This window comes from Zalophus californianus, chromosome 16 (assembly GCF_009762305.2).
Source record: "Zalophus californianus isolate mZalCal1 chromosome 16, mZalCal1.pri.v2, whole genome shotgun sequence".
Taxonomy (NCBI): Eukaryota; Metazoa; Chordata; class Mammalia; order Carnivora; family Otariidae; genus Zalophus; species Zalophus californianus.
The window spans coordinates 56,072,606-56,096,992 of NC_045610.1; the positions used below are offsets into that span (position 1 = coordinate 56,072,606).

At 42.8% G+C, this 24,387-nt stretch overlaps 1 protein-coding gene and 1 pseudogene across 1 annotated transcript; one reads left to right on the forward strand and one right to left on the reverse strand.

The window, feature by feature from the left end:
• Positions 1–9,569: 9,569 nt before the first annotated feature.
• Positions 9,570–16,295, reverse strand: LOC113907835 (CMRF35-like molecule 5). The gene is made up of 3 exons (XM_027567484.1): positions 16,164–16,295; positions 11,592–11,924; positions 9,570–10,098 (listed from the first exon to the last, which is right to left on the reverse strand). The coding sequence occupies exons 1-3, from the start codon at positions 16,201–16,203 to the stop codon at positions 9,920–9,922; spliced, it is 552 nt and encodes a 183-aa protein (XP_027423285.1). The 5' UTR covers positions 16,204–16,295; the 3' UTR covers positions 9,570–9,919.
• A 7,211-nt stretch (positions 16,296–23,506) lies between these two features.
• Positions 23,507–24,141, forward strand: LOC113939834 (annotated as a pseudogene).
• Positions 24,142–24,387: the final 246 nt, after the last annotated feature.

Genomic DNA, 24,387 nt, shown 5'->3' on the forward strand with positions numbered 1-24,387 from the left:
ACCAACTGAATCCTTTCCGGGGCATGTGTCAGCACCTCGCCCTCCGTGGGCTTTCATGTCCTAACCTGACCTGCCTCCCGTGTGGATGCCCTTCTCAGCCCTTCTTGGGTTCTGCCACCCCAGCCTGGGCTGAGCCTCGGTGTGGAGGACTTCCTCACCCACCCAGACCCGACCCCCATGCCCAGGGGTCCCTCAATGCAACGCCCTCCGCACTTTAGACAAGAACCCCCCACATTACCATCTTACTTTTAACAACAAATTTAAACTTTCTATTGACTTTGGGCCCAAAAGATGAAGATTTTGCATCTCACTCTTTGTCCTCCCTCCTCTTCCCAGCGCTGATTTTCTCAGCATACTGTTCCTTGCACCTATATTTATACTCTCTTCTGTAATGTTTCCCACCACTGCTTAGGGGTTTTTCTCTTTTTAAATATATTCATTGCTGACCACAGATTCCCTTTTTTCACTATTTAACTCATCCCTTTGATGGCAAAATTTCATCATAATGTAGATTTTCTATTTTTAAAGGGCTTATGGGTGCTGTATTTCATAAGGCCTTGCACGCATGAGACTGTTTCTTGTCCGAATATTTCTGGAATATTCTCTCATTTTCTCAGAGCATGTAAATTTTCCTTCACTGTCTTCTGGGATGCAGTGTGGTTATCACATCTGAGGCTAGCCTATTTGTGTCACACACAACAAGCTCCTTCTGGTATGATCTAATTGGATCACCATTTTTTATAACAGCCCATATGATTCTGATTTATCTTCCAGGTTCTGTAACTTTATAATATTCTGGGTGTGGATCACTTGTATAGTCCTTTCCTGGCTCACAGTGTGGGTTCTCAATTACAGCCTGAAAGATCTCTTCATTTCCGGTTAGTTTCGAATTCAATTCAATTGTTTACTTTTGGCTTCTGTCTTCTCCTCCAAGAAAATAGCCAGTGTACATTTGTGGCATCACCTCTCGGTCTCCTGTACCTACATCTGCCTCTCCACACTTTCTGTATTGTGTTCACTTAAATGTCCCTTCATGAAATTTGCAAAAGAAACCACATCTGTAAATTTGCCGGCACATTTATCATTGTGTTTTGTCGTTCCTCCCCCTCATTGTTTCTTCCCGGCAACTTTGTGTCTTTCTCTTGCACTCCTTCTCTTTCCCAAGGTCTGCCTGCTTGCTTTTCATCACCCTATTTGGTACTGCAAACTCTTTACACTTCTAGATTCATTCCGTTCTCTATCATTTCCTTGACTGAATATAGCTGTTTATATGAACAATATTTTCTGTGGATTTTGGGGCATTTCCTCTCCTGATATATGCTCTTTATTAGCTTTTTGCTGGTGTTCTTTCCTTTTCTTTTAACCTATAAGCTTTTGAAGGTGCTACTCCCTTTTTGAATAAAAATTGGTATTTGCCAAAGACAAGTGTGGGGAGGGAGGTGGCTGGGAGGGTCTGCAAGCTGGAGCAGGTGGTGGCCTGGAACCTCCCCCCACCCTCAGGGCAGGTGTCCTGTTGGTTCTCAGCCCACCCAGCATCACCTACCTGGTGGCTCTCTGCTTGCTGCCTATCGCTACTCCTTCTCCCCCCTCTCCCTCACCCCCATCCCCTACAGCATTCTCCTCTACCTGGGGGCCCAAGTCACATGCAGTCAACATGCCAAGTCTGCCCATCAGAGTGTAAAGACAAAAAATTGACAACACCCAGTGTTGGGGGTGGGGCTGACCATTTATTAACACATTTAGACAAGGGTAGTAATGTTTACAACCTCTTTGGTAATATCCATCAAAATTGGAAAAATGCACTGACCAGTAAGACTGCTATTTTTTTATAGGAATGTACCTGACAGGTGTAGCCATAAATGTATATCAAGCCACGTACACAAGAGATTCGTTCCACAATTACATGTAGTTGCAAAAAACCCAAAACATCAGAAATGCCCATCAGGAGTGAAATAAATTAAACAAATCATGATATGTAGATATCATGGAATACAATGAAGCCATTAAAAAATTTGTAGATACTGGGGAGGAGCAAGATGGCGGAGGAGTAGGAGACCTAGATTTCATCTGGTCCCAGGAATTCAGCTGGATAGGGATCAAACCATTCTGTACACCTAGGAGCTCCACAGGAGATCGAAGAAAAGAATAGCAACAACTCTCTGAACAGAAAAACGACCACTTTCTGGAAGGTAGGATGTGCGGAGAAGTGAATCTGAGGCGATATTCGGGAGAATAGACGGCGGGGGAGGGGGCCTCCGTCGGCCGCTTCTGGCAAGTGATAGAGGCGCGGAGCACAAAATCGGAACTTTTAGAAGGCTGCTCTGCCGAGGGACGTCGCTCCAGTGGCTAAGCGGGGGGTGGAACCCTCGCGGGACAGTGTGGTCTCAGGACCCTTGGGAGTCACAGAAAGACTGGGGGTGCCTGAGTGCGGCAAAGCTCCCAGGTATCGGAGCGGGGAAGCCAGCTGCAGAGACGGAGCCGAGGCGCGGGCTCTCAGCTCAGGGTTGCCATAAACCGTGATCTGCGGCACAGTCGGGCCACTGCTCCTCCAGCAGGGACCCAACAAGCAGCAGATCCGGGGAGACTCCCCTTCCTCCCCCAGGAGGAGTGGCACGGGAGCGCACCTCAGGGATCTGCTGGGTTTGGAGACTCCACACCGAGTCGGGTGCCAGAGATAGAAACGCTCGGTCACAGGCCGGGTGAGCACGGAGTGCGGCTGGTGACCGGGAGACGGGAGTGACTGACTGCTTTTCTCTGGGGGCGCACTGAGGATTGGGGCCCCGAGTTCTCAGGTCCTCCAGGGCGGAGATTGGGAGGCCGCCATTCTCACCCTCATCTTCCAAAGCTGAAAGGAAAGCTTGCAGGGAACTAAAGCTCCCGAGAGCAAGCTGAGCAGATTACTTAACCCAGACTGGCAAGAGCGGGGCAATTCCACCTCCGGAAAAGACATTTGGGAACCACGGCAACAGGCCCCTCCCCCAGAAGATCAGCAAGAACAGCCAGCCAAGACCAAGTTTACCGATCAATGAGAATGGCAGAACTCCAGCGCTCGGGGGAATACTGCACATAGAATTCATGGCTTTTTTACCACGATTCTTTAGTCCTTCAAAGTTAATTTTTTTTAACTTTTTTTTTTTGAATTTTTCTTTTTCCCTTTTTCAACCAACATCTTATCAATCCCTTTTTTAAAAAATCTTTTTTTTTAATTTTATTATGTTATGTTAGTCACCATACAATACATCATTAATTTTTGATGTGGTGATCCATGATCCATTGTTTTCATATAACACCCAGTGCTCCATGCAGTACGTGCCCTCCTTAATGCCCATCACTGTGCCCTCTTTAATGCCCATCACCGGGCTAACCAACCCCCCTCCCCCCCAAAACCCTGTTTGTTTCTCAGAGTCCATAGTCTTTCATGGTTCATCTCTCCCTCCGATCCCCCCCTTCATTTTTCCCTTCCGTCTCCTAATGTCTTTTTTTTTTTCATTTTTAGAGTCATATTCTATCCCTTCATAGTAGTTAACCTTATTTTTGGTGTATATATATATATATATATATATATATATATATAATATATATTGTTCTCGCCTTAAAATTTTGGGATACAGTTTCTTCTAACAGACCAAAATATACCCTAAATTCCCAGCGTATGGCTTTGTTCTAGTCTCCTGCCTGATCACATTCTGTCCCTTTTTTTTTTTAATCCTCTTCTTTCTTTTTGCAACCAACTTCTTATCTTAGCAATTCCTTTTATAAAATCTCTTATAATTTTCATCTTTACAGTCATATTCCATCCTTTCATCATATTAACCCTTATTTTTGTACATATATAAGTTTTTCTTTCTTTAAAATTTTGGGAGGCACTTTCTTCTGAAAGACCAAAATACGCCCAAAATCTAGTGTGTGGCACTGATCTATGCACCAGCCTAATCATATTTGATCATATTTTGGTTTTTTTGTTTGTTTGTTTGTTTGTTTATCTTTCTTTTCTTTTTTTTCTTTTTTCTTTCTTTCCCTTTCCTTTCCCCCAGTTTCAAGTCTCTTCTGATTTGTTTAGTGTATATTTTTCTGGGGACGTTGTTACCCTGTTAGCATTTTGTTCTCTCATTCATCTATTTTCCTCGGACAAAATGACAAGATGGGAAAAATCACCTCAGTAAAAAGAACAAGAGGCAGTACTGACTGCCAGGGACCTAATCAATACGGACATTAGTAAGATGTCAGAACTAGAGTTCAGAATGATGATTTTAAAGATACTAGCTGGGCTTGAAAAAAGCATGGAATATATTAGAGAAACCCTTTCTGGAGAAATAAAAGAACTAAAATCTAATCAAGTTGAAATCAAAAAGGCTATTAATGAGGTGCAATAAAAAATGGAGGCTCTAACTCCTAGGATAAATGAGGGAGAAGAGAGAAGTAGTGATATAGAAGACCAAACGATGGAAAATAAAGAAACTGAGAAAAAGAGAGATAAACAACTACTGGATTATGAGGGCAGAATTCGAGAGATAAGTGATACCATAAGATGAAACAATATTAGAATAATTGGGATCCATTAGAGACGATGGACTCTGAAAAACAAACTGAGGGTTCTAGAGGGGAGGGGGGTGGGGGGATGGGATAGCCTGGTGATGGGTATTAAAGAGGGCACATTCTGCATGGAGCACTGGGTGTTATGCACAAACAATGAATCATGGAACACTACATCAAAAACTAATGATGTAATTGTATGGTGATTAACATAACAATAAAAAATTATTTTAAAAAAAGAGTCTTAACCACAGATACTTGGGGTTGGCCATAAGAGATTTCCTAGGATTCTGAACCTCCATGCCTCAGTTTCTCCACTTGTAAATAGAAGAATGAGCCTGTTTGAGTATCTCTTACAGCATGCTGGTGTCGGCACAGAAGCTCAAAGGAAGTCATAGTCATGAAATCAGTGCCCCAAACCAATGGCACTGCTTCCTGGAAAGTAAGCCCAAGCTGTTAAAATGCTAGATGGCCTGTCAGACATCAATATCCCCTTAGTCTTGTTTATGCATTTTACTGAAATGCTCAGGCATGAAATGTTCCCTGAAACAATAAAAAGATAATTTACCCCCCCCCAAAAAAACTAATGATGTAATGTATGGTGATTAACATAACAAGAAAAAATTTTTAAAAAAAGAATAATTGGGATCCCAGAAGAAGAAGAAAGAGAGAGAGGGGCAGAAGGTATATTGGAGCAAATAATAACAGAGAACTTCCCTCTTTGGGGAAGGAAACAGGCATCAAAATCCAGGAGGCACAGAGAACCCCCCCTCAAAATCAATAAAAATAGGTCAACACCCCGACATCTAGTAGTAAAACTTACGAGTCTCAGAGACAAAGAGAAAATCGTGAAAGCAGCTCGGGAGAAGAGATCTGTAACCTACAATGGTAGAAACATTAGATTGGCGACAGACTTATCTGCAGAGACCTGGCAGGCCAGAAAGGACTGGCATGATATATTCAGAGCACTAAATGAGAAAAATATGCAGCCAAGAATACTATATCCAGCTAGGCTGTCATTGAAAATAGAAAGAGAGATAAAAAGCTTCCAGGACAAACAAAAACTAAAGGAATTTGCAAACACGAAACCAGCCCTACAAGAAATATTGAAAGAGGTCCTCTAAGTAAAAAGAGCCTAAAAGCAGCATAGATCAGAAAGGAACACAGCAATATACAGTCACAGTCATCTTACAGGCAATACAATGGCACTAAATTCATATCTTTCAATAGTTACCCTGATGGGATTCAATGGGGCTCAATGCCCCTATCAAAAGACACAGGGTATCAGATTGGATTAAAAAAAACAAGACCCATTGATATGCTGTCTGCAGGAGACTCATTCTAGACCCAAAGACACCCCCAGATTGAAAGTGAAGGGGTGGAAAACCATATACCATGCTAATGGACACCAAAAGAAAGCTGGGGTGGTATTCCTTATATCAGACAAATTAGATTTTAAATCAAAGACTGTAATAAGGGATGAAGAAGGACACTATGTCCTACTTAAAGGGTCTATCCAACAAGAAAATCTAACAACTGTAAATATCTATGCCCCTAACATGGGAGCATCCAATTATATAAGCCAATTAATAACAAAAGCAAAGAAACACATCGACAACAATACAATAATAGTGGGGGACTTTAACACCACCCTCACTGAAATGAACAGATCATCTAACCAAAAGATTAACAAGGAAATAAAGACATTAAATGATGCACTGGACCAAATGGACTTTACAGACATATTCAGAACATTCCATCCCAAAGCAACAGAATACACATTCTTCTCTAGTGCCCATGGAACATTCTCCAGAATAGATCACATCCTAGGTCACAAATCAGGTCTCAACTGGTACCAAAAGATTGGGATTATTCCCCGCATATCTTCAGACCACAATGCTTTGAAAGTAGAACTCAATCAAAGAGAAAGTCATAAAGAACTCAAATATATGGAGGCTAAAGAGCATCCTACTAAAGAATGAATGGGTCAACCAGGAAATTAAAGAAGAATTAAAAAAATTCATAGAAACCAATGGAAATGAAAACACAACTGTTCAAAATCTTTGGGATACAGCAAAGGCAGTCCTGAGAGGAAAGTATATAGCCATACAAGCCTTTCTCAAGAAACAAGAAAGGTCTCAAATACACAACCTAACCCTACACCTAAAGGAGCTGGAGAAAGAACAGCAAAGAAAGCCTAAACCCAGCAGGAGAAGAGAAATAATAAAGATCAGAGCAGAAATCAATGAACTAGAAACCAAAAGAACAGTAGAACAGATCGACGAAACTAGGAGCTGGTTCTTTGAAAGAATTAACAAGATTGATAAACCCCTGGCCAGACTTATCAAAAAGAAAAGAGAAATGACCCCAATATAAAATCATGAATGAAAGAGGAGAGATCACAACCAACACCAAAGAAATACAAACAATTCTAAGAACATATTATGAGCAACTCTATGCCAGCAAATTAGACAATCTGGAAGAAATGGATGCATTCCTAGAGATGTATCAACTACCAAAACTGAACCAGGAAGAAATAGAAAACATGAACAGACCTATAACCACTAAGGAAATTGAAGCAGTCATCAAAAATCTCCAAACAAACAAAAGCCCAGAGCCTAATGGCTTCCCAGGGGACTTCTACCAAACATAGAAAGAAGAATTGATACCTAGTCTTCTGAATCTGGGTTCCAAAAATTAGAAATGGAAGGAAAACTTCCAAACTCATTTTATGAGGTCACCATTACCTTGATCCCCAAACCAGACAAAGACCCCATCAAAAAGGAGAATTACAGACCAATATCCTTGATGAATATGGATGCAAAAATTCTCACCAAAATACTAGCCAATAGGATCCAACAGTACATTAAAAGGATTATTCACCTCGACCAAGTGGGATTTATCCCTGGGCTGCAAGGCTGGTTCAACATCCACAAATCAATCAATGTGATACAATACATTAATAAAAGAAAGAACAAGAACCATATGATCCTCTCAATAGATGCAGAAAAAGCATTTGACAAAGTACAGCATCCTTTCTTGATCAAAACTCTTCAGAGTAGAGGGATAGAGGGTACATACCTCAATATCATAAAAGCCATCTATGAAAAACCCACAGCAAATACCATTCTCAATGGGGAAAAACTGAGAACTTTCCCCCTAAGGTCAGCGACACGGCAGGGATGTCCACTCTCACCACTGCTATTCAACACAGTATTAGAAGTCCTAGCCACAGCAATCAGACAACAACAAGAAATAAAAGGCATCCAAATTGGCAAAGAAGAAGTCACACTCTCACTCTTTGCAGATGATATGATACTTTATGTGGAAAACCCAAAAGACTGTACCCCAAAACTGCTAGAACTCATACAGGAATTCAGCAAAGTGGCAGGATATAAAATCAATGCACAGAAATCGGTTGCATTTCTATACACCAACAACAAGACAGAAGAAAGAGAAATTAAGGAGTCAATCCCATTTACAACGACAGATGTTGGTAGGGATACGGAGAAAGGGGAACCCTCCTACACTGTTGGTGGGAATGCAAGCTGGTGCAACCACTCTGGAAAACAGTATGGAGATTCCTCGAAAAGTTGAAAATAGAACTACCATACGATCCAGCAATTGCACTACTGGGTATTTGCCACAAAGATACAAATGTAGGGATCCAAAGGGGTACGTGCACCCCAATGTTTATAGCAGCAATGTCCACAATAGCCAAACTCCGGAAAGAGCGAAGATGTCCATCGACAGATGAATGGATAAAGAAGAGGTGGTATATATACACAATGGAATATTATGCAGCCATCAAAAGGAATGAGATCTTGCCATTTGCAAAGACATGGATGGAACTGGAAGGTATTATGCTGAGCGAAATAAGTCAATCAGAGAAAGACACGTATCATATAACCTCACTGATATGAGGAATTCTTAATCTCAGGAAACAAACTGAGTGTTGTTGGAGGGGGTGGGTGGGAGGAATGGGGTGGCTGGGTGATAGACATTGGGGAGGGTATGTGCTATGGTGAGCGCTGTGAATTGTGCAAGACTGTTGAATCACAAATCTGTACCTCTGAAACAAATAATACATTATATGTTAAAAAAAAGAAGAAGAAGAAGAAGATAGCAGGAAGGGAGGAATGAAGGGGGGGAAATGGGAGGGGGAGATGAACCATGAGAGACGATGGACTCTGAGAAACAAACTGAGGGTTCTAGAGAGGAAGGGGGTGGGGGGATGGGTTAGCCTGGTGATGGGTATTAAAGAGGGCATGTTCTGCATGGAGCACTGGGTGTTATACACAAACAATGAATCATGGCACACTACATCAAAAACTAATGATGTAATGTATGGTGATTAACATAACATAATAATAATTTTAAAAATTTATAAATACTGATACAGAATGATTTTCAAAGTACATTCAGTGAAAATAGACAACCTGCAGAACAATATGTGATATTTTTCTTTGAGGGAGGGAAAAATAAATACACATGTATATGCTTTAGGTGCATTGAATTTCTCCACATCACACACACACACACACACACTGGTTACAGACCTTACCTTTGTCTAGGGGACTAGGGTAGAAGACAGACCATACCATTTTACTTTACATTCTGTGTACTTTTTAAATAACCTTTTCCTAAAATCCACAAATAAATATAAAAGTTGGGGAATCTGTTCAGTATTTCACTAGCTCCCTCTTGCCAAGGAGATGGCATGTGGTGCATGAGGGAAGAGTGCTTCCCTGGGTCATTGGTCAGGTTAACTTGGACCCACGGTCAGCTCTGGTCTCCTAATCCCACACCAGGACGTGTCTGCATCCAATGCCTGAGTTCTGTGGTGTATGTAGAAGCTGGAGCTGGTTACTGAATTAAGAATATGCCCATCAGAATCTGCTGAATGAGGAGGCACAAGCCACCCACATGGGTGGGCAGGGAGCTCCCTCAACAGCCAAGCTCCCAATTTGGGGACATGAAACACCCAGGGTCATTTTAATGGAAGGCACAGTTTCAATACACCCACACAAAGGAAGGAGAGTCACAAAGTTTATTGCTTACGGCTGTAGGGGAGAGGTGCCCAGTGAGCCTGGGAAGGGCAGTCCTCCATCCCAGACCACGAGCGAACAGGAGACTGAGAGCAGGGTGGCAGGTCGTGTTACTTATAGAGTGGTCAGGACAAAGGTCACTGATTTTTCATGGGCTCAACTCCAAGTGGTTATTTTGAAATGTGCCCCAGGAAGAGCAAAGTAGGAACTTATGGAGGAATTCTAAGCTTGGGGCCTTATCTAAATTTTAGATTTTGGGTGTAAGCAGAGTTGGCGTACTATAAAATGCCTGGACAGCAACTCATCAAAACAACAGCTGATTGTTCTCAAAAGTTGTTTTACTCGCCCCAAATGGTCATGGAGAATGTGTGCTTTTTCTGATTGATGGACAGCCGGTTCTTCTTCAGCTCTGATCCAGTGGTTTGAACAAGGATGGTGCAGCTATTCAAATCAGCATCCGGACACCATGACTTCACGTGGGTCTCCCACCCTGGGCCATAGTGACACTGCACGGTCACTTGCGGGTGTCAATAGATGGAAGGAAATAATGAAGAAAAGAAAAAGCTTATGAATTAGAAAGGAAATATAAAATAGAGAAGACTAAAAAAGCCAACAATTACTTTTTAAACAAGACAAAACCCTTGCAAGATATTCATGATAAAATGATAGGTCTGAATAATTGATATGAGGAATGAAAAAAAAGGTACATCACACAATATCCTGAGCATATTAAAAAGGAGAGGGAGTAAGAGGACAAGATAATAAAAGGATATCTAAAGAATTTTATGCCAATAAATTCAAAACTTTAGGTGGAATAAACAACTTTCTAGCAAAAACGATAAAATATGCTAAAATTAGCACAAAAGGAGTTAGACAACTTGAATCATCTTGCAACTATTTGAAAGAACCAAATCCATTGTTAAAAGTCTCTAGAAGGGGCACCCGGCTGACTCAGTCAACAGAGTGGGACTCTTGATCTCAAGGTCAGGGGTTCAGCCCCACCTGGGTCTAGAGCTTACTTACTTGATTAATTAATTAATTGAACCGTCTCCAGAAGGAACCTCCAAACCTATAGAGCTTCAACTGACCTATCTGATAACATTTAAGGAATAATATGTGTCTTACACAAAAAATTCCAGGACATAGGAAAAGACGATACAATCTCAAATCCATTTAATGAGACTAGCATACTCTTGATGCCAAAACCTGACAAGGCCACTGCAAAAAATAACGTTGTAAGCAAAAAAATCACTCTTCAACATAAATACAAAAGTCTGCAACAAAAATACAGCAGGTTCTATATAAACAAGATAATACATCATCACCAGGTTGGGTTTATCCCAAGAAGGCAAAACTGTTTGAACATGAGAAAATCAGTTAAGCATAATATACCACATTAACATAGTCAAGGAGAAAAATCATATGATCGTGTCATAGGTGTAGACAAAAGTATTTGATAGATTTAAAGAGCCCTTTGACTGGGGAGGCCTTTTCAGACCTCACGAATCAACCACAGCAACCCCACTGTGCTGGGCCTCTTCCCTCTCAGCCTGGGTATGGAACAGAGCATGGGAACAGCTGCTATGAAGTCCCGGCCCCAAATGCCAGAACGAGCAAGGACACGTGGGCACCAGAGGTCCAGGAAAGCATAGGCAGGAATTGGGGTCTCTGGGTCCCAGGGAAGAAGGTCCTTTGGTCCACGGATGAAACTGGGACCATCACCTTGATCTCTATGGACAACAGACTAGGCACTGTGCTGTGCAGAGAAACAGGTGCCCAGAAAGGCTTGATCCATCCTGGAGGAGGTGCTGGGAGCCATGAGAGCATCTAAGAGAAGCCCTGTCCCTCCCAACCCATGAGGTCAGTTGGGGTCCTAGAAGAAATCAGGACTCAACCACCCTGTGTGACAGTTGACTCCGTGTAACACTTAAATCACTGGAGAAGAACCTCAGGGACCATGACAGAGCAGGTCCTGAAAAGATACATCCACACACACACATATACTCTTACCTGGGTCAATGGTCACTTTAACTTTGACCCCAATGTCAGTTCCAGATCTCTCAATCCCACACCAGTAAGTGTCTGCATTGTTCCACCTGAGCTCCTCCATGGTCACGGTGAACGTGCGCGATTTCTGATTGTCCCTGATGGACACATGGTGACCCTTCACTTCCTGCTCTGATCCGTCGGTTTGAACCAGGATATGGCAGTATTTCCACTCGGCTCCTTGACACCACCACTTACTGTAGGTCTCCCACCCGGGTCCATAGCGACACTGCACGGTCAGTGAGCCCCGCACTGGGCCACTCACTGCATTGGACACTGCTATGAGGTCAGATGAGCCTGAAAACACAAAGTCATGTGCTTGTCACACCCCACCCCACCCCACCCCCTGAGGGCAGAGCCATAAACTCCTGCATCACAAATAGCTCCTATAAACCCAAGAGTCTGATGAGTTGAGTAACAAAGAGGGAATACATCTTCCACAAGACAGACCTTTGTCCTTCAAAACTCCACTGGGTCAAAGCCATCACAGAAATCACCTAAGAGCACAACTACACATCTCAGAGAAACAAAAATGTCCACACTGAGCAGTGACAGCTTCCGATAATCCACTCCTCCCCCTCCCTGTGGTCCATGTCATCTGGAGAGCAAATGACCCAATGGAAGGCTTGGCCCCAGTCCACTTCAGCCCATTGTCCTCGTGCAAAATGTGGGCTCTGTGGCTTCAGATCTTTTCATTTTTCTAGAGTAGCCAGGAATCTAGATTTTGTGTGGAACCTCTCAACTTGAAAACACTGGTGACCAGCACATAAACAGAGCAAAGGAATTTCTGTGTCTTTACAATCCTAAGAATTATCTACAAAACTATCTGGCAAATTCATTACTGGGATAATTTCTTGATTACATGATATTGTTTTCCCCTGAATACTGACTATTTGAGTTCTTTGATGGTTCTTGAATCTGTTCTATTGTTTTGGTTCTTTTTCCCAGATAGTTTATCTATTTCATAGAGTATGTATTAGCATAAAGTCTCACATTTAGAAAGTATCCTTTATAATTAAAATGTTCATATCTGTTTTAATTACACTTTCTGACCACATGTGCTGTGTGATTTGTGTGGCTCACACCTGCTACAGGATGTCCTCCTCCTTGTTTCTCCTCCCCTCCTGCACATTTTTTACACATTAAACCAGTTTTGAGATTAGTTGGTAAGTGTTGTTTTTATTTCCAAGTTATTAGTTTCTCATATGTATAATTTTATTCCTCTTCATTCCTCCAGATTACCATTTGTGCTCTTTTTCCAATTTGCTAAGTTAAAGACAGGGATAATTTTCTTCCTTTTGAAGATGAATTAAAGCATGTGAAAGGCAAAGAATTTACTTTGGTTGACTTTACAAATTGAGATATAATTCACTTATCATGAATTTCAAGTGTACACATCAGTGGTTTCTAGGGTATTCACGTGGGCACCATGTGAAGTTGTGCCACCATCACCTCTAATTCCAGGAAATTCGGTCACTGCAGAAAGAAACCCTCTACCCCTTGTCATTCCCCACATCCCTCTTCCCTGAAGCCTTTGGCAACCACTAATCTACGTTCTGTCTATTGATTTCTCTATTCTGGACACTGCATATAAACAGAATCCTACAATCATAGCCTTCTTGTCTGGCTTCAGCCACTTAGCATAATGTGTGTTAAGGCTCAGTCCATGGTAGGGAAGGACACATTTAGCTTATCCATTCACCAGCTGATGATATATGGGTTGTTTCAACAATTTGCCCCAGTGAATAATGTTGCTATGAGCAGTTATGTACCAGTGTCTGTATTGATTCATGGTGAAGGAAGCTGACACTGTGTTCACAACAGAAGTTCCAGGATGAGTTCTCTCAAGAGTCCATAAGAAGCTGCTGTGATTCTGAGAAACTCCCACCAATTATCTTCAACCTCTACCAGCAGAGTAAGGGTTCCCAAGAGCGAGACAGGAAGCCACCCTGAATCTCTCATCTGACCATGCACACTTCAGCTGTCCCCAGAGGGTAAGGCTGCTCTCCCACCTTCTAAATCTCTGGCAGGTGCTTCCATGGACAAACTCCAGCCCATAGAAAAGAAGGTGACTGGAGGAAAGGTGATTCCCAGGTTTTGCTCAGTGATGCAGAAGAGGACTTAGAAGGGGTGGTAGTGATGTCAAACGTCAACAGATGAGCCTGTGCTGTTTGCCCCTTGATCAATCTGCCCCATATTGTAGAGGACTGAATGTTTGTGTTACCCCACAATTCCCATGTCGAAGTCCTAAGCTCCAATGGGATGGTACGTGAAGATGGGGCCTTGGGGGGGCATTAAGGTTAGAGGAGATCGTGATGGGGACCTCAGGATGGGATCAGTGCTCTCATAAGAAAAGACACCAGAGAGGGAATGCAAGCTGGTGCAACTACTCTGGAAAACAGTATGGAGGTTCCTCAAACAGTTGAAATTAGAGCTACCATTCGATCCAGCAATTGCACTACTGGGTATTTACCACAAAGATACAAATGTAGGGACCCGAAGGGGTACGTGCACCCCAATGTTTATAGCAGCAATGTCCACAATAGCCAAACTGTGGAAAGAGAAAAGATGTCCATCGACAGATGAATGGATAAAGAAGATGTGGTATATATACACAATGGAATATTATGCAGCCATCAAAAGGAATGAGGTCTTGCCATTTGCAATGATATGGATGGAACTGGAGGGTCTTATGCTGAGTGAAATAAGTCAATCAGAGAAAGACATGTATCATATGACCTCACTGATATGAGGAATTCATAATCTCAGGAAACAAACTGAGTGTTACTGGAGTGGTTGGGGGTGGGAGGGATGGGGTGGCTGGGTGATAGACATTGGGGAGGGTATGTGCTACGGTGAGCGCTGTGAATTGTGCAAGACTGTTGAATCACAGATCTGTACTTCTGAAACAAATAACGCAACATATTTTAAGAAAAAAGAAAAAGAAGAAGATAACAAGAGAGGAAGAATGAAGGGGAGTAAGTCAGAGGGGGAGACGAACCATGAGAGATGATGGACTCTGAAAAACAAACTGAGGGTTCTAGAGGGGAGGAGGGTAGGGGGATGGGTTAGCCTGGTGATGGGTATTAAAGAGGGCACATTCTGCATGGAGCACTGGGTGTTATGAACAAACAATGAATCATGCAACACTACATCAAAAACTAATGATGTAATATATGGTGATTAACATCACAATAAAAAATTAAAAAAAAAGAAAAGAAAAGACACCAGAGAGCTTCTCTGTCATTCTTTCTCTCTATCTCTGTCTATCTCTGTCTCTGTCTATCTCTGTCTCTGTCTATCTCTGTCTCTGTCTCTGTCTCTCACTCTCTCTGCCTCTCCTTACCTATGCACAAAGTGGAGGTCACTGTGAGAAGGTGGCTGCCTGAAAACCAGAAAGAGAGCTTTCGTCATGAACTGAATCTGCCTGCACCTTGATCTTGGACTCCCCAGCCTTCAAACTGTGAGAAAAGAAATTTCTCTAGTTCAAGCCACTCAGTCTATGGTATTTTGCTCTTATGATTCACATGCATATGTAACTCTTTTATGAACTTCCCAGTTAAGAAAATAATAACATGCAAGTGTTCCCAATAAGTGTTGTACATGCAAATCTCCCCATCAGAGTGTTTTACTTCTACACATATCATGAAGAAGTCAGTGGATGAGTAAATGGGGTCATTTTATTTCCCATGATGACCTCCTTCCCAGAAGAGACACTGTCTGCATCCTGCCCCAAGCTACGTGATTCTGGAGGATGAGAAGGAACAGAGGTGGGGTTCAGATGTTCCTACCTTAGAGCTCCTGTCTTCTCTGAGCTTCAAGAAACAGCTGCCTCCAAGGATTTGACATCCAGCCCAGAAATAGACACCTTCTAATCTCTGTCTTTCCTCCCTCGTGACACCACTCATTGTGTCTTGGTTGTTGCACTGACCAAACCGGACGATGTTCTGATTTTTGGCTCATCCAGAGCAGAGATTCAGGCAGGCTAATATGTGTGGTTGAGCAGCTCTCCCGAGAACCTGTCACACCCAGGTTTTGCTCCCTGTCTTCCTCTCTACTCTGAGTTCTTCAGAAGAGAGGGTCTCGACTGTAGCTGTAAGTCAAGACCACTGTGCAGGCTTTTAAATGATCCAGATGTCTCAACCCCATTTTGTCTCAGTGGGTCTCAGCTGGAGCCTGAGATTCTGGTTCCTTAAAAGTTCCTCAGGAATTGACATTATGTACGTTATGTATATATTTCTGCATGTATATATCTACCCATCCATCCATCCATCCATCATCCATCATCTGTCTATCCATCTATATGCCAGGGATGGCAAACAGTGCCCTAAAAACAGGCACCATATTATTTATTTTTATTTTCTTTCCCCAACACCTAACTTAGAAGCTGTCAGGTAAAAAAAAAATTTTTTTTAATTTTTTGTTGAGAAAAGGTCTGGATCAGTTAAAGTCCCTGCCATTTCCCCCAGGACAGAACCTGTCTGCTTTCTGCCCAGCTCTGCAGGTGCTCTGTCCTGAAGCACCCACCCCACTCACCTTGGACGATGGGAAGGAACAGAACCGAGAGCAGCCACATATCCTGCTGGGATTGTCTACCCGGTGCTCAGCTAATGCCCACTGTCCTCCAGGGACTGGAACTGAGCTCAGAGGCAAAATGCATTCTATTTCTCTAAATCGTTCTTTTAGAGTTTCTCTCATCTACTTCCCTAATTTTTTTCTTCAGTTACTTCCTAATTTCAAAAATTAGGAGAAAGGCCATGCTTTCCTTTAGGAGTTTATGGCTGACATGAGTTGTCTCAATGATTTGGGGAAGCAAAGCGTCCCACTGCCCAGGGTGCCATTTACCCGGATGCAGGAGGAGCTGTGTCAGGCCCCTCCCTCTCAGGCTTCCCCCTAAGGTCTTGAGTCCCTCTGATGCAGAGGTGCCATGGGGAGATTTTAAGGAAGGAGAAGTGGCCTCTCCCATCAGCTTCACTGTGGTCTAGACACTTCCTCTGCCACCTGTTGGCATATTTCCCTTGACTGTGGACTAGGGCCTCTTCCCAATCCCAAACTGCTTCTGCTAATGCCCTCCTAAGGGACTTTCCCACAGGGCTCCCCTCATCCTTCACATGTCCTCTCCTCCCTCTGTCCTCCGTCCCCTTTCATTCTCTGAGTCTATTCTTATGTCTCCTTTTTTCTTTTATATTTTCCACATTTATGAGGTTAGTTCTACCTCTTGGGAGGATTTGGTTTGGCTTTTTGTGTTTACTGTCTCTTCCAATCTTTGGATGAAATGTTCAGTGTATGAATTATATTTTCATTTCAAAAGCCCCTTTTTGCTCTCCGCTTGCTGATGTTTTCAGAACTCTACTCACTGTGTGGTTTGGTCCTTCTCTTTTATATACCACACATGCCTCAAGGGCTGGTTGTGGTTGGCCATCTGACTGTAATGGAGAATGAGCCATAACATAGCTGCTCGGGGCTCTGAGTATGTGGGGGCAACACAGCTTGTGAAACAGGGATGTCGGAGTGGGCCAGATTCTTTAAGCTTCTGTCCCTTCTTGAACTACAAGCTATGCTTTCACGAGAGTGGGCAGAGGGCTCTTCTAAATTCCAGAATGAAGAGGACCAAAGGTGGCCTCTAGCATCCTCCCTACTGCCTTGGTTTCCCCAGAAACTTTATGAAGTTAAAGAACCTCCTGGGGGATGGGAGTGTTTGTTTCTTGATCTAGGAGCTAGTTGCATGGGTGTGATTTATTTGTGCAAATGTATTGAGCTGTGCACTTCTAATGTGTGCGCTTTCTGTGTGTATTTGATACTCCAATAAAAAGGTTTTAAATTTTACCGTGAATCTCTCCAAGCCATTACACCTGTGCTTACTTAATCCTTTAATTATCTTCCTTAACGGGGCCCCTCGGTGGCTAAGTCCGTTAATTGGCCAACTCTTGATTTAGGCTCCGGTCATGATCTCAAGGTCCTGGGTTGGATCAGGAGTCCAACTCTGATCTCAGTCCAGAGTCTCCTTGAGGATTCTCTCTCCCTTTCCCTCTGCCTCTACCCCCCAGGTCTCTCTCACTCCCTCTCTGTATCTCAAGTAAATAAATATCTTTTAAAAAAATAGCTTCCTTGGGGCGCCTGGGTGGCTCAGTCATTAAGTGTCTGCCTTCGGCTCAGGTCATGACCCCAGGTTCCTGGAATTGAGCCCCACACTGGGCTCCCTGCTCCATGGGAAGTCTGCTTCTCCCTCTCCCACTCCCCTGCTGGTGTTCCCTCTCTCGCTGTGTCTCTCTCTCTCTCTCTCTGTCAAAATAAATAAAATCTTTTAATAAAAAAATATCTTCCTTAATGGTCCTTTGTGTGGCTGTGGCATAATTAAGTATTCCTGTATTGGTGGTCATTCACCATGTTTCCCATATTTGCTCTCGCAAATCTATGCTGCAGGCTTCCAAATCAGGTGAAATGATGCCATCACACTCCACGGACCTCTTCCCCTGACTCCAGGTAAGAACCCAGACAGAATACCTTCAGCAGCTATCTGAGCATTCCGCAAAATGAACTTTAGCAGGAGACTGAGGAAGGAAACCAGACCTGATATAACAGCACTGCAGCTGTTAGTTTCCTGGTTATGTTTCCTTCTCTAGCCTCCTGCCTGAGCATGAACCCTACGGCTCACAGCCTGAAAGTGCTCACTCAGCAGGGACCCTAAGAGCTCAGGATGAGCAGAGAAAATAAGCCCTAGGGAAGAGGGGAGGCAGATTCCAGGAGTTTTCTTGGTGTTTATGTTTTCTTTCCCTCCCACCAGGTCCTCAGAAAGACTCAGGACAGAAGCGCAATTCCACCTGCAGCCGCTTGGGGCCGACAGCTGGAACTCAGAAGGAGGAGAGTCCTTGCTGCCCAGAAGAGCTAGGGTCCCAGAACCTGGCGCGGAATACCACTGCCTCTTCTCTTTGTCCTCCCTCTGCTTGGCCCTGGAAGCAAACCCCAAACACAGGAAGTACGCAGCAGACTGGGACAGAAAAGCCTCAGCTTGCCCAGCTTCCCAGCCAATGGACCAGGAAGGGAGGTGGTGGAGGTTCTGGAAGGTGGGAGGGGATGCTGGGGGGATGGAGAAGAAGAAGTCCCTGAAGAAAGGGACCCGAGACCTCCCAGGCTTGCGCCCCAGCTGTGCGCACCTGATCAGACCCTGGAGGCAATACCCACTTTGAGAGCTTGGGGAAGACTATCCCCAGTCACAGACTGGCCACTGGAGGGCGCACGTGGGGCACATCCAAGCAGCACCTGCAAGGCTCCAGAAAGCTGAGCCAGCGCACGTGGGAACCACAGTCCACAGAAGCCACATCAGCACTTGAAGTCCTAACCTCACCCACCAGCTGGACTGCCTGCCATTAGAGAAACGGAAGTTATAGTCAAACACATTCCGACGAGGGGATAGCATTGCTTTGTATGTGTATGGTGGTGCTTCCCTAAAATGATGTCTGTGTTGAACACATAGAAGTGAACACCACCCCAAAATTGTACCACAAGTAAAATTTGAGAAGTAGCAAAAAAAAAAAGAAGAAGAAGAAGAAGAAAATGTTTCAAACTGTGAACTCTAAGTGGATGCGGTTTGTTCTATCAAATTACACCTCAGTAAAACTTGAGAAAGGGTGGGAGGGAAAAGTTTGAGGGGAGACCAATGTTTCTGCCCCCACCCCTTCACACATTCTTTGTCTCAGGTGGAAACCCCAGGATTCACTGAGACCTCTAATGGCAGGAGAAGGCTCAGCTCTCACAAGTGAACACAAACAGGTCTAGGGGCTGAAGGCAGCCCCCACCCCAAGATAAGCCACTTCAGCATGAAGATTATTCCCAGCTAAAGACCCTTGGGACACTGAGGGCTCCAGAGAAAGTTTTACCCCTCCCTTAACTACATAGAAGAATCTCAAACTGCAGGGTCTTTGCAGAATAGGGTTATTACCAGGGATAAATTTTATCTGAAGAGCTCAACCACATAGCAGGGCAAATATTTGTTTACCAAACATTTACTGGTTTTCCTCTTCCTGTGAATTACTTTCCTTCTCTTTGGAGTCCCAAGCCCTTAACCCCTTCTCTTAACTTAGGATGACATTGGTACCCCATTATGCCTGGCTACCATGTCTGTGTGGATTCCCCACACTTATGCTATTCAATTTGATTTTCTCCTATTAATCTGTCTCATGTCAATTTGATTCTAGGTCCAGCTAGAAGGACCTTGAATGGGACAGGAACTCAGGCTCCCCAAGAATGGGATGTGATATTCTTGCTCCCCGACACTTGGCATAGTCAGCAGGATACTTTAACCAGCTGGACACTGCTCACCCCCGACACTGCTGCAGCTGAGACATCCTTGGGACATCTGACAGAGAGCCAGCAGTAGGTAAGATTTCTCACCATGTCAGACTCCTGGAAACCCTATCTGCACAGGCCAATGGAACAAAAGTGATCAGAGTCCATTTTCTCCCTTTCTCAATTTAGATGAGCAGGAGAAAATAGTGTGGAACTAGTTCCTTGGGCTTAGTGACTCTTTGGTTCAATTTGGTTGGGTACTCTTTAGTTACTGATCCATTTCTTCCCAGAGATGGTCTCTGTTTTCCTTGGTCTATGTCATGTATGTTGTTATCTGTTGCTAAGAGACATCTTGGAAGCCAAAGCTGAAAAATTGGGGGACACAAGTAGATCACTTAAAACCTATTAGATTGCTCACCACCTCAAGAGGATTCCCATGATAGGATGAGCTGGTCATGGGATGAGGTAGACAGACACTAGTCACCCACCAGCCTCAAGAACCTCCATGCAACAAGGTACACTGTATACAACCCACACTCCCCAACCCCATGGCACATTCCTCCTTGGTGTTATTTAGGCTCCAAGAGACCCAAGGCTAGAATAAACCTGGTAGATTCTTCCTTTTGTTTTCTTCTATGTCCTAAGAGATTGGCTTTATGACCAGTGAGGATATTCTCTTTGATCTCCACCATCCAGAGGGTGCACTCACTGAGGTAAACCTTGGTGGCCAGCCAAGTAGACTGGGGATCCAAGTCTCTATCTCTGTCAGGTTGTGCCAGTTCTCGGGGGTGTTTGTCATGAGAGGTTCCAGCCCATGAGAACCTTTGTAGTCTCAACCTTCATTGCTTGTTAGTGCTGGGAAGTCCCATTCCAGAAGCACCTATGTGATGTCACAGATTAGAGGTCTGTGAGGGGAGGTGTCTCACATTTTCATGGGAGGCTGGAGACAGCATTTCCACTATATACCACCCTAACTGTGCACTGAAGGCCTTTGTTTTCTTAGGGTAATTTGGGGAGTAAGCTTCTGGATCGTGGAGGCTGCATCACCTATGCCCTCTCTGGACAACTCTGTGTCCTGGGTTCAGTCACAAAAATATGATGAATCCTTTAAATCAGCTATATTTTGAAAACATATATATTTTCATGTTCTGCGTGGAGCACTGGGTGTTATGCACAAACAATGAATCATGGAACACTACATCAAAAACTAATGATGTAATGTATGGTGATTAACACAACAATAAAAAAATTTTAAAAAAAGAAAACATATATATTTTATAAAGAGTTCTCAGTTGTCCTATTAGTATCATTGCTAACCTTAAGGACTCCCTTGACAAGATAGAAGAAGTTCAACTTTAGACAAAAACAAACGTTCCTGAGCAGTGTAAATTCCCTTTTGTCTTGTCCTTGTTTCTTTTAGTTTCATTGAGTTTTTCACTGGCATTACAGTTGGTTTCTTTTACTTCTATACCTTACTCAGTACTCATCACAATAAGTGGACTCTTCATGCCCTTCCCCTACCCCACACAGCCCCCACCCATCTCCCCTCTGGGAACCATCCCTTTGTTCTCTGGAGATGATTCTGGTTTCTGGTTTGTGTCTCTCTCTCTCTCTTTTTTTTTTCTCTTCATTTGTTGTGTTTCCCCTTCTAAAACTCTGGCCTTGTGTGCCTGTCTTAACTTCCCTTCCCCTACAAGATTTAAAGAGCACATTCGAGCCTGATGTCTAGGTTCAAAGTATCCAGGTTGCTCCTATCCGTGCTGAAAGCCAGAAAGTGAATTTCACAAAAGCACCAGGGACTGCCAACAAGGCTCTCTTTGCTCCTATTTTCCAGGGCTCTGTACTCAAGCCCTGCCAGCCTCAGTAATTCTTATACAATGTGTTTGCAGACCCCCACCATAAGAAATTCATGTCCCCTGGACAGCAGCAGAGCTTTTAAAGTATAAAGCCTTTTTACCTTTACTTTCAGAAGCTCCAACCAGATTTAGAGAGGAATTACAAGGATTCTTTGAGTATATTTACAACCTTCTCTTCACAGAGGAAACAAATGTCCAAAATTTCTTCTATGACCTATACAAATGATCAGTTGAAGGCCAATATTCAGGGGTGATAGAAGCGTAAGTTACATTCTATATCGACAAAAAAAGCTTTTGCTAAAATGCCTTAGATAGACTATAGAAAGGCATAAATTGGTTTCCATTTTAGTTAAGATTCTCCCTGATATAAAGAAGAAAATTTAGTTAACAAGATGGGGCAGTGACTTGATATTCAGGCTGTAATCCAGGTTTTGGGGAATGAGGAACAACTTTCCATATCTTACAAATCTCTACAAAAGCACAAATACAACTCTAGAAACAAGTTAAAGCCCACCTACCTCGATCAACCTCCAAATCTTGCCTATTACTCTCAAGATGTTTGTGAATATTATAAAATATCAGGATATTGGAACAAAAAGGGTGTTTTTAAAAATGGTAAATTTTATATAGCAATTACCCTGAAACTCGAGAGAAACAATTTTTTACATTCTTTCTCTGTCCCTTGAAATTTCAAATCTCATGTCTTCAAAATGTAAACACACCCCACAATCTCCTGAGACTAAAGAAGAAAAAACAAGAATGAAAAGAGGGAAATGCAAACTTAGGGGAAAGTTTTTCAAAATCATAAATAAACAAATAAATAAATAAAATATGGAAGTTTTTAAAAATTGGGCCTATAATATCCTCTTCACAAACATTAGTAAAAACAAAATTAGGATTTTGTGTGCATCTTGTATGTGTATTTTGTGTGTGTATGTCCATGGATGGTGTACCTGTGAGATATTTTCTCTACCAATGGGAGGTATTACTAAAATTAATTTGCAAAAGAGCTCTATTTAGTTAGTTTGAAAGGAAGCACTTGTAAGGATTGGGCATTCTAAACTCACAAAGGTAAAAACTCGCCCAAATGTTTTTCAGGTTCACACAATCTGGGAAAATATCTGGTACTAAAGCTAATTTAAGGTTTTTGGTTTGCTTAAAATAGATATGCCTTTAGAGTTACCAACATTAAATATAAAACTTTTATTCTGCTTGTGTCTACTAAAAGTCAAATAAGTTCATGGTATATTTGTTTCAAACTGACCAGGAGAAAAAGATACCATAGGATAATCATTGATTTTTACCTAATGCCTCATGAGGTTTAGGGACAGTCTGAGCATTATTGTTAAAAATAAGTAAATTAAACAGATGTAAATAAGATAAAATAATGAACAGTTTTATCTACTTTTGTCTTATTATAGAGAAACTAAAGATAAATTTGTGTCTGTTGATAAACAGATTTCAAGCTTTATTGAAAGACCGTATTATGAAAAAAGCACATTTCTAAATTATAAAATGTATTCATCAATTTGTCAGTCTAAAGAATTCTGCTGTAACCAAGTTCACAATTGCTTACAACTAGGTTTTCCCTGGACATTAAGGTTTGGAAGCATTAAGAATTCTGATAAACAAAACCAGTTCACGCTGGAGCCCTGGGAAGGAAGCGTCTCTGGTGGATCCGGCCTCTCCGCGGGACTCTGAGGAAAAGCTACCACCAGGTAGACGCCGTCTGTCACCATGGGTAAAGGAGACCCCAACAGGCCGCAGGGCAAGATGTCTTCATGCACTTTCTTCGTGCAGACCTGCCGGGAAAAGCACAAGAAGAAACACCCAGACTCTTCCGTCAATTTCGCCGAATTCTCCAAGAAATATTTGGAGAGATTGGAAGACTATGTCTGCAAAGGGAAAGTCGAAATTTGAAGATATGGCAAAAAGTGACACAGCTCGCTATGACAGGGAGATGAAAAATTATGTTCCTCCCAAAGGTGACAAGAAAGGAGAGAAAAAAGATCCCAATGCTCCTAAAAGGCCTCCGTCTGCTTTCTTCCTGTTGTGCTCTGAACATCACCCAGAGATCAAAAGTGAACACCCTGGTTTATCCATTGGGGATACTGCAAAAAAAAATTGGGTGAAATGTGGTCTGAACAGTCAACCAAAGACAAACAACCATATGAACAGAAAGCAGCTAAGCTGAAGGAGAAGTATGAAAAGGCTATTGCTGCATATCACGCCAAGGGCAAACGTGAAGCGGGAAGAAGGGCCCTGGCAGGCCAACAGGTTCAAAGAAGAAGAATGAACCAGAGGATGAGGAGGAAGAGGAAGAGGAGGCTGAAGATGAAGATGATGAGGAAGAGCAGAAAGATGAAGAATAAATGGCTATCCTGTAATGATATGTGTGGAGTGTGCGTGTGTGCTCAGGCAATTGTTTTGCTAAGAATGTGAATTCAAGTGCAGCTCAATATTAGCTTCAGTATAAAAACTGTACAGATTTTTGTATAGCTGATAAGAGTCTTTGTAGAGAAAATACTTTTTTAAAAATGCAGGTTGTAGCTTTTTGAGGGGCTACTACATACAGTTAGATTTTAAAGCTTCTGATGTTGAATGTTTCTAAATATTTA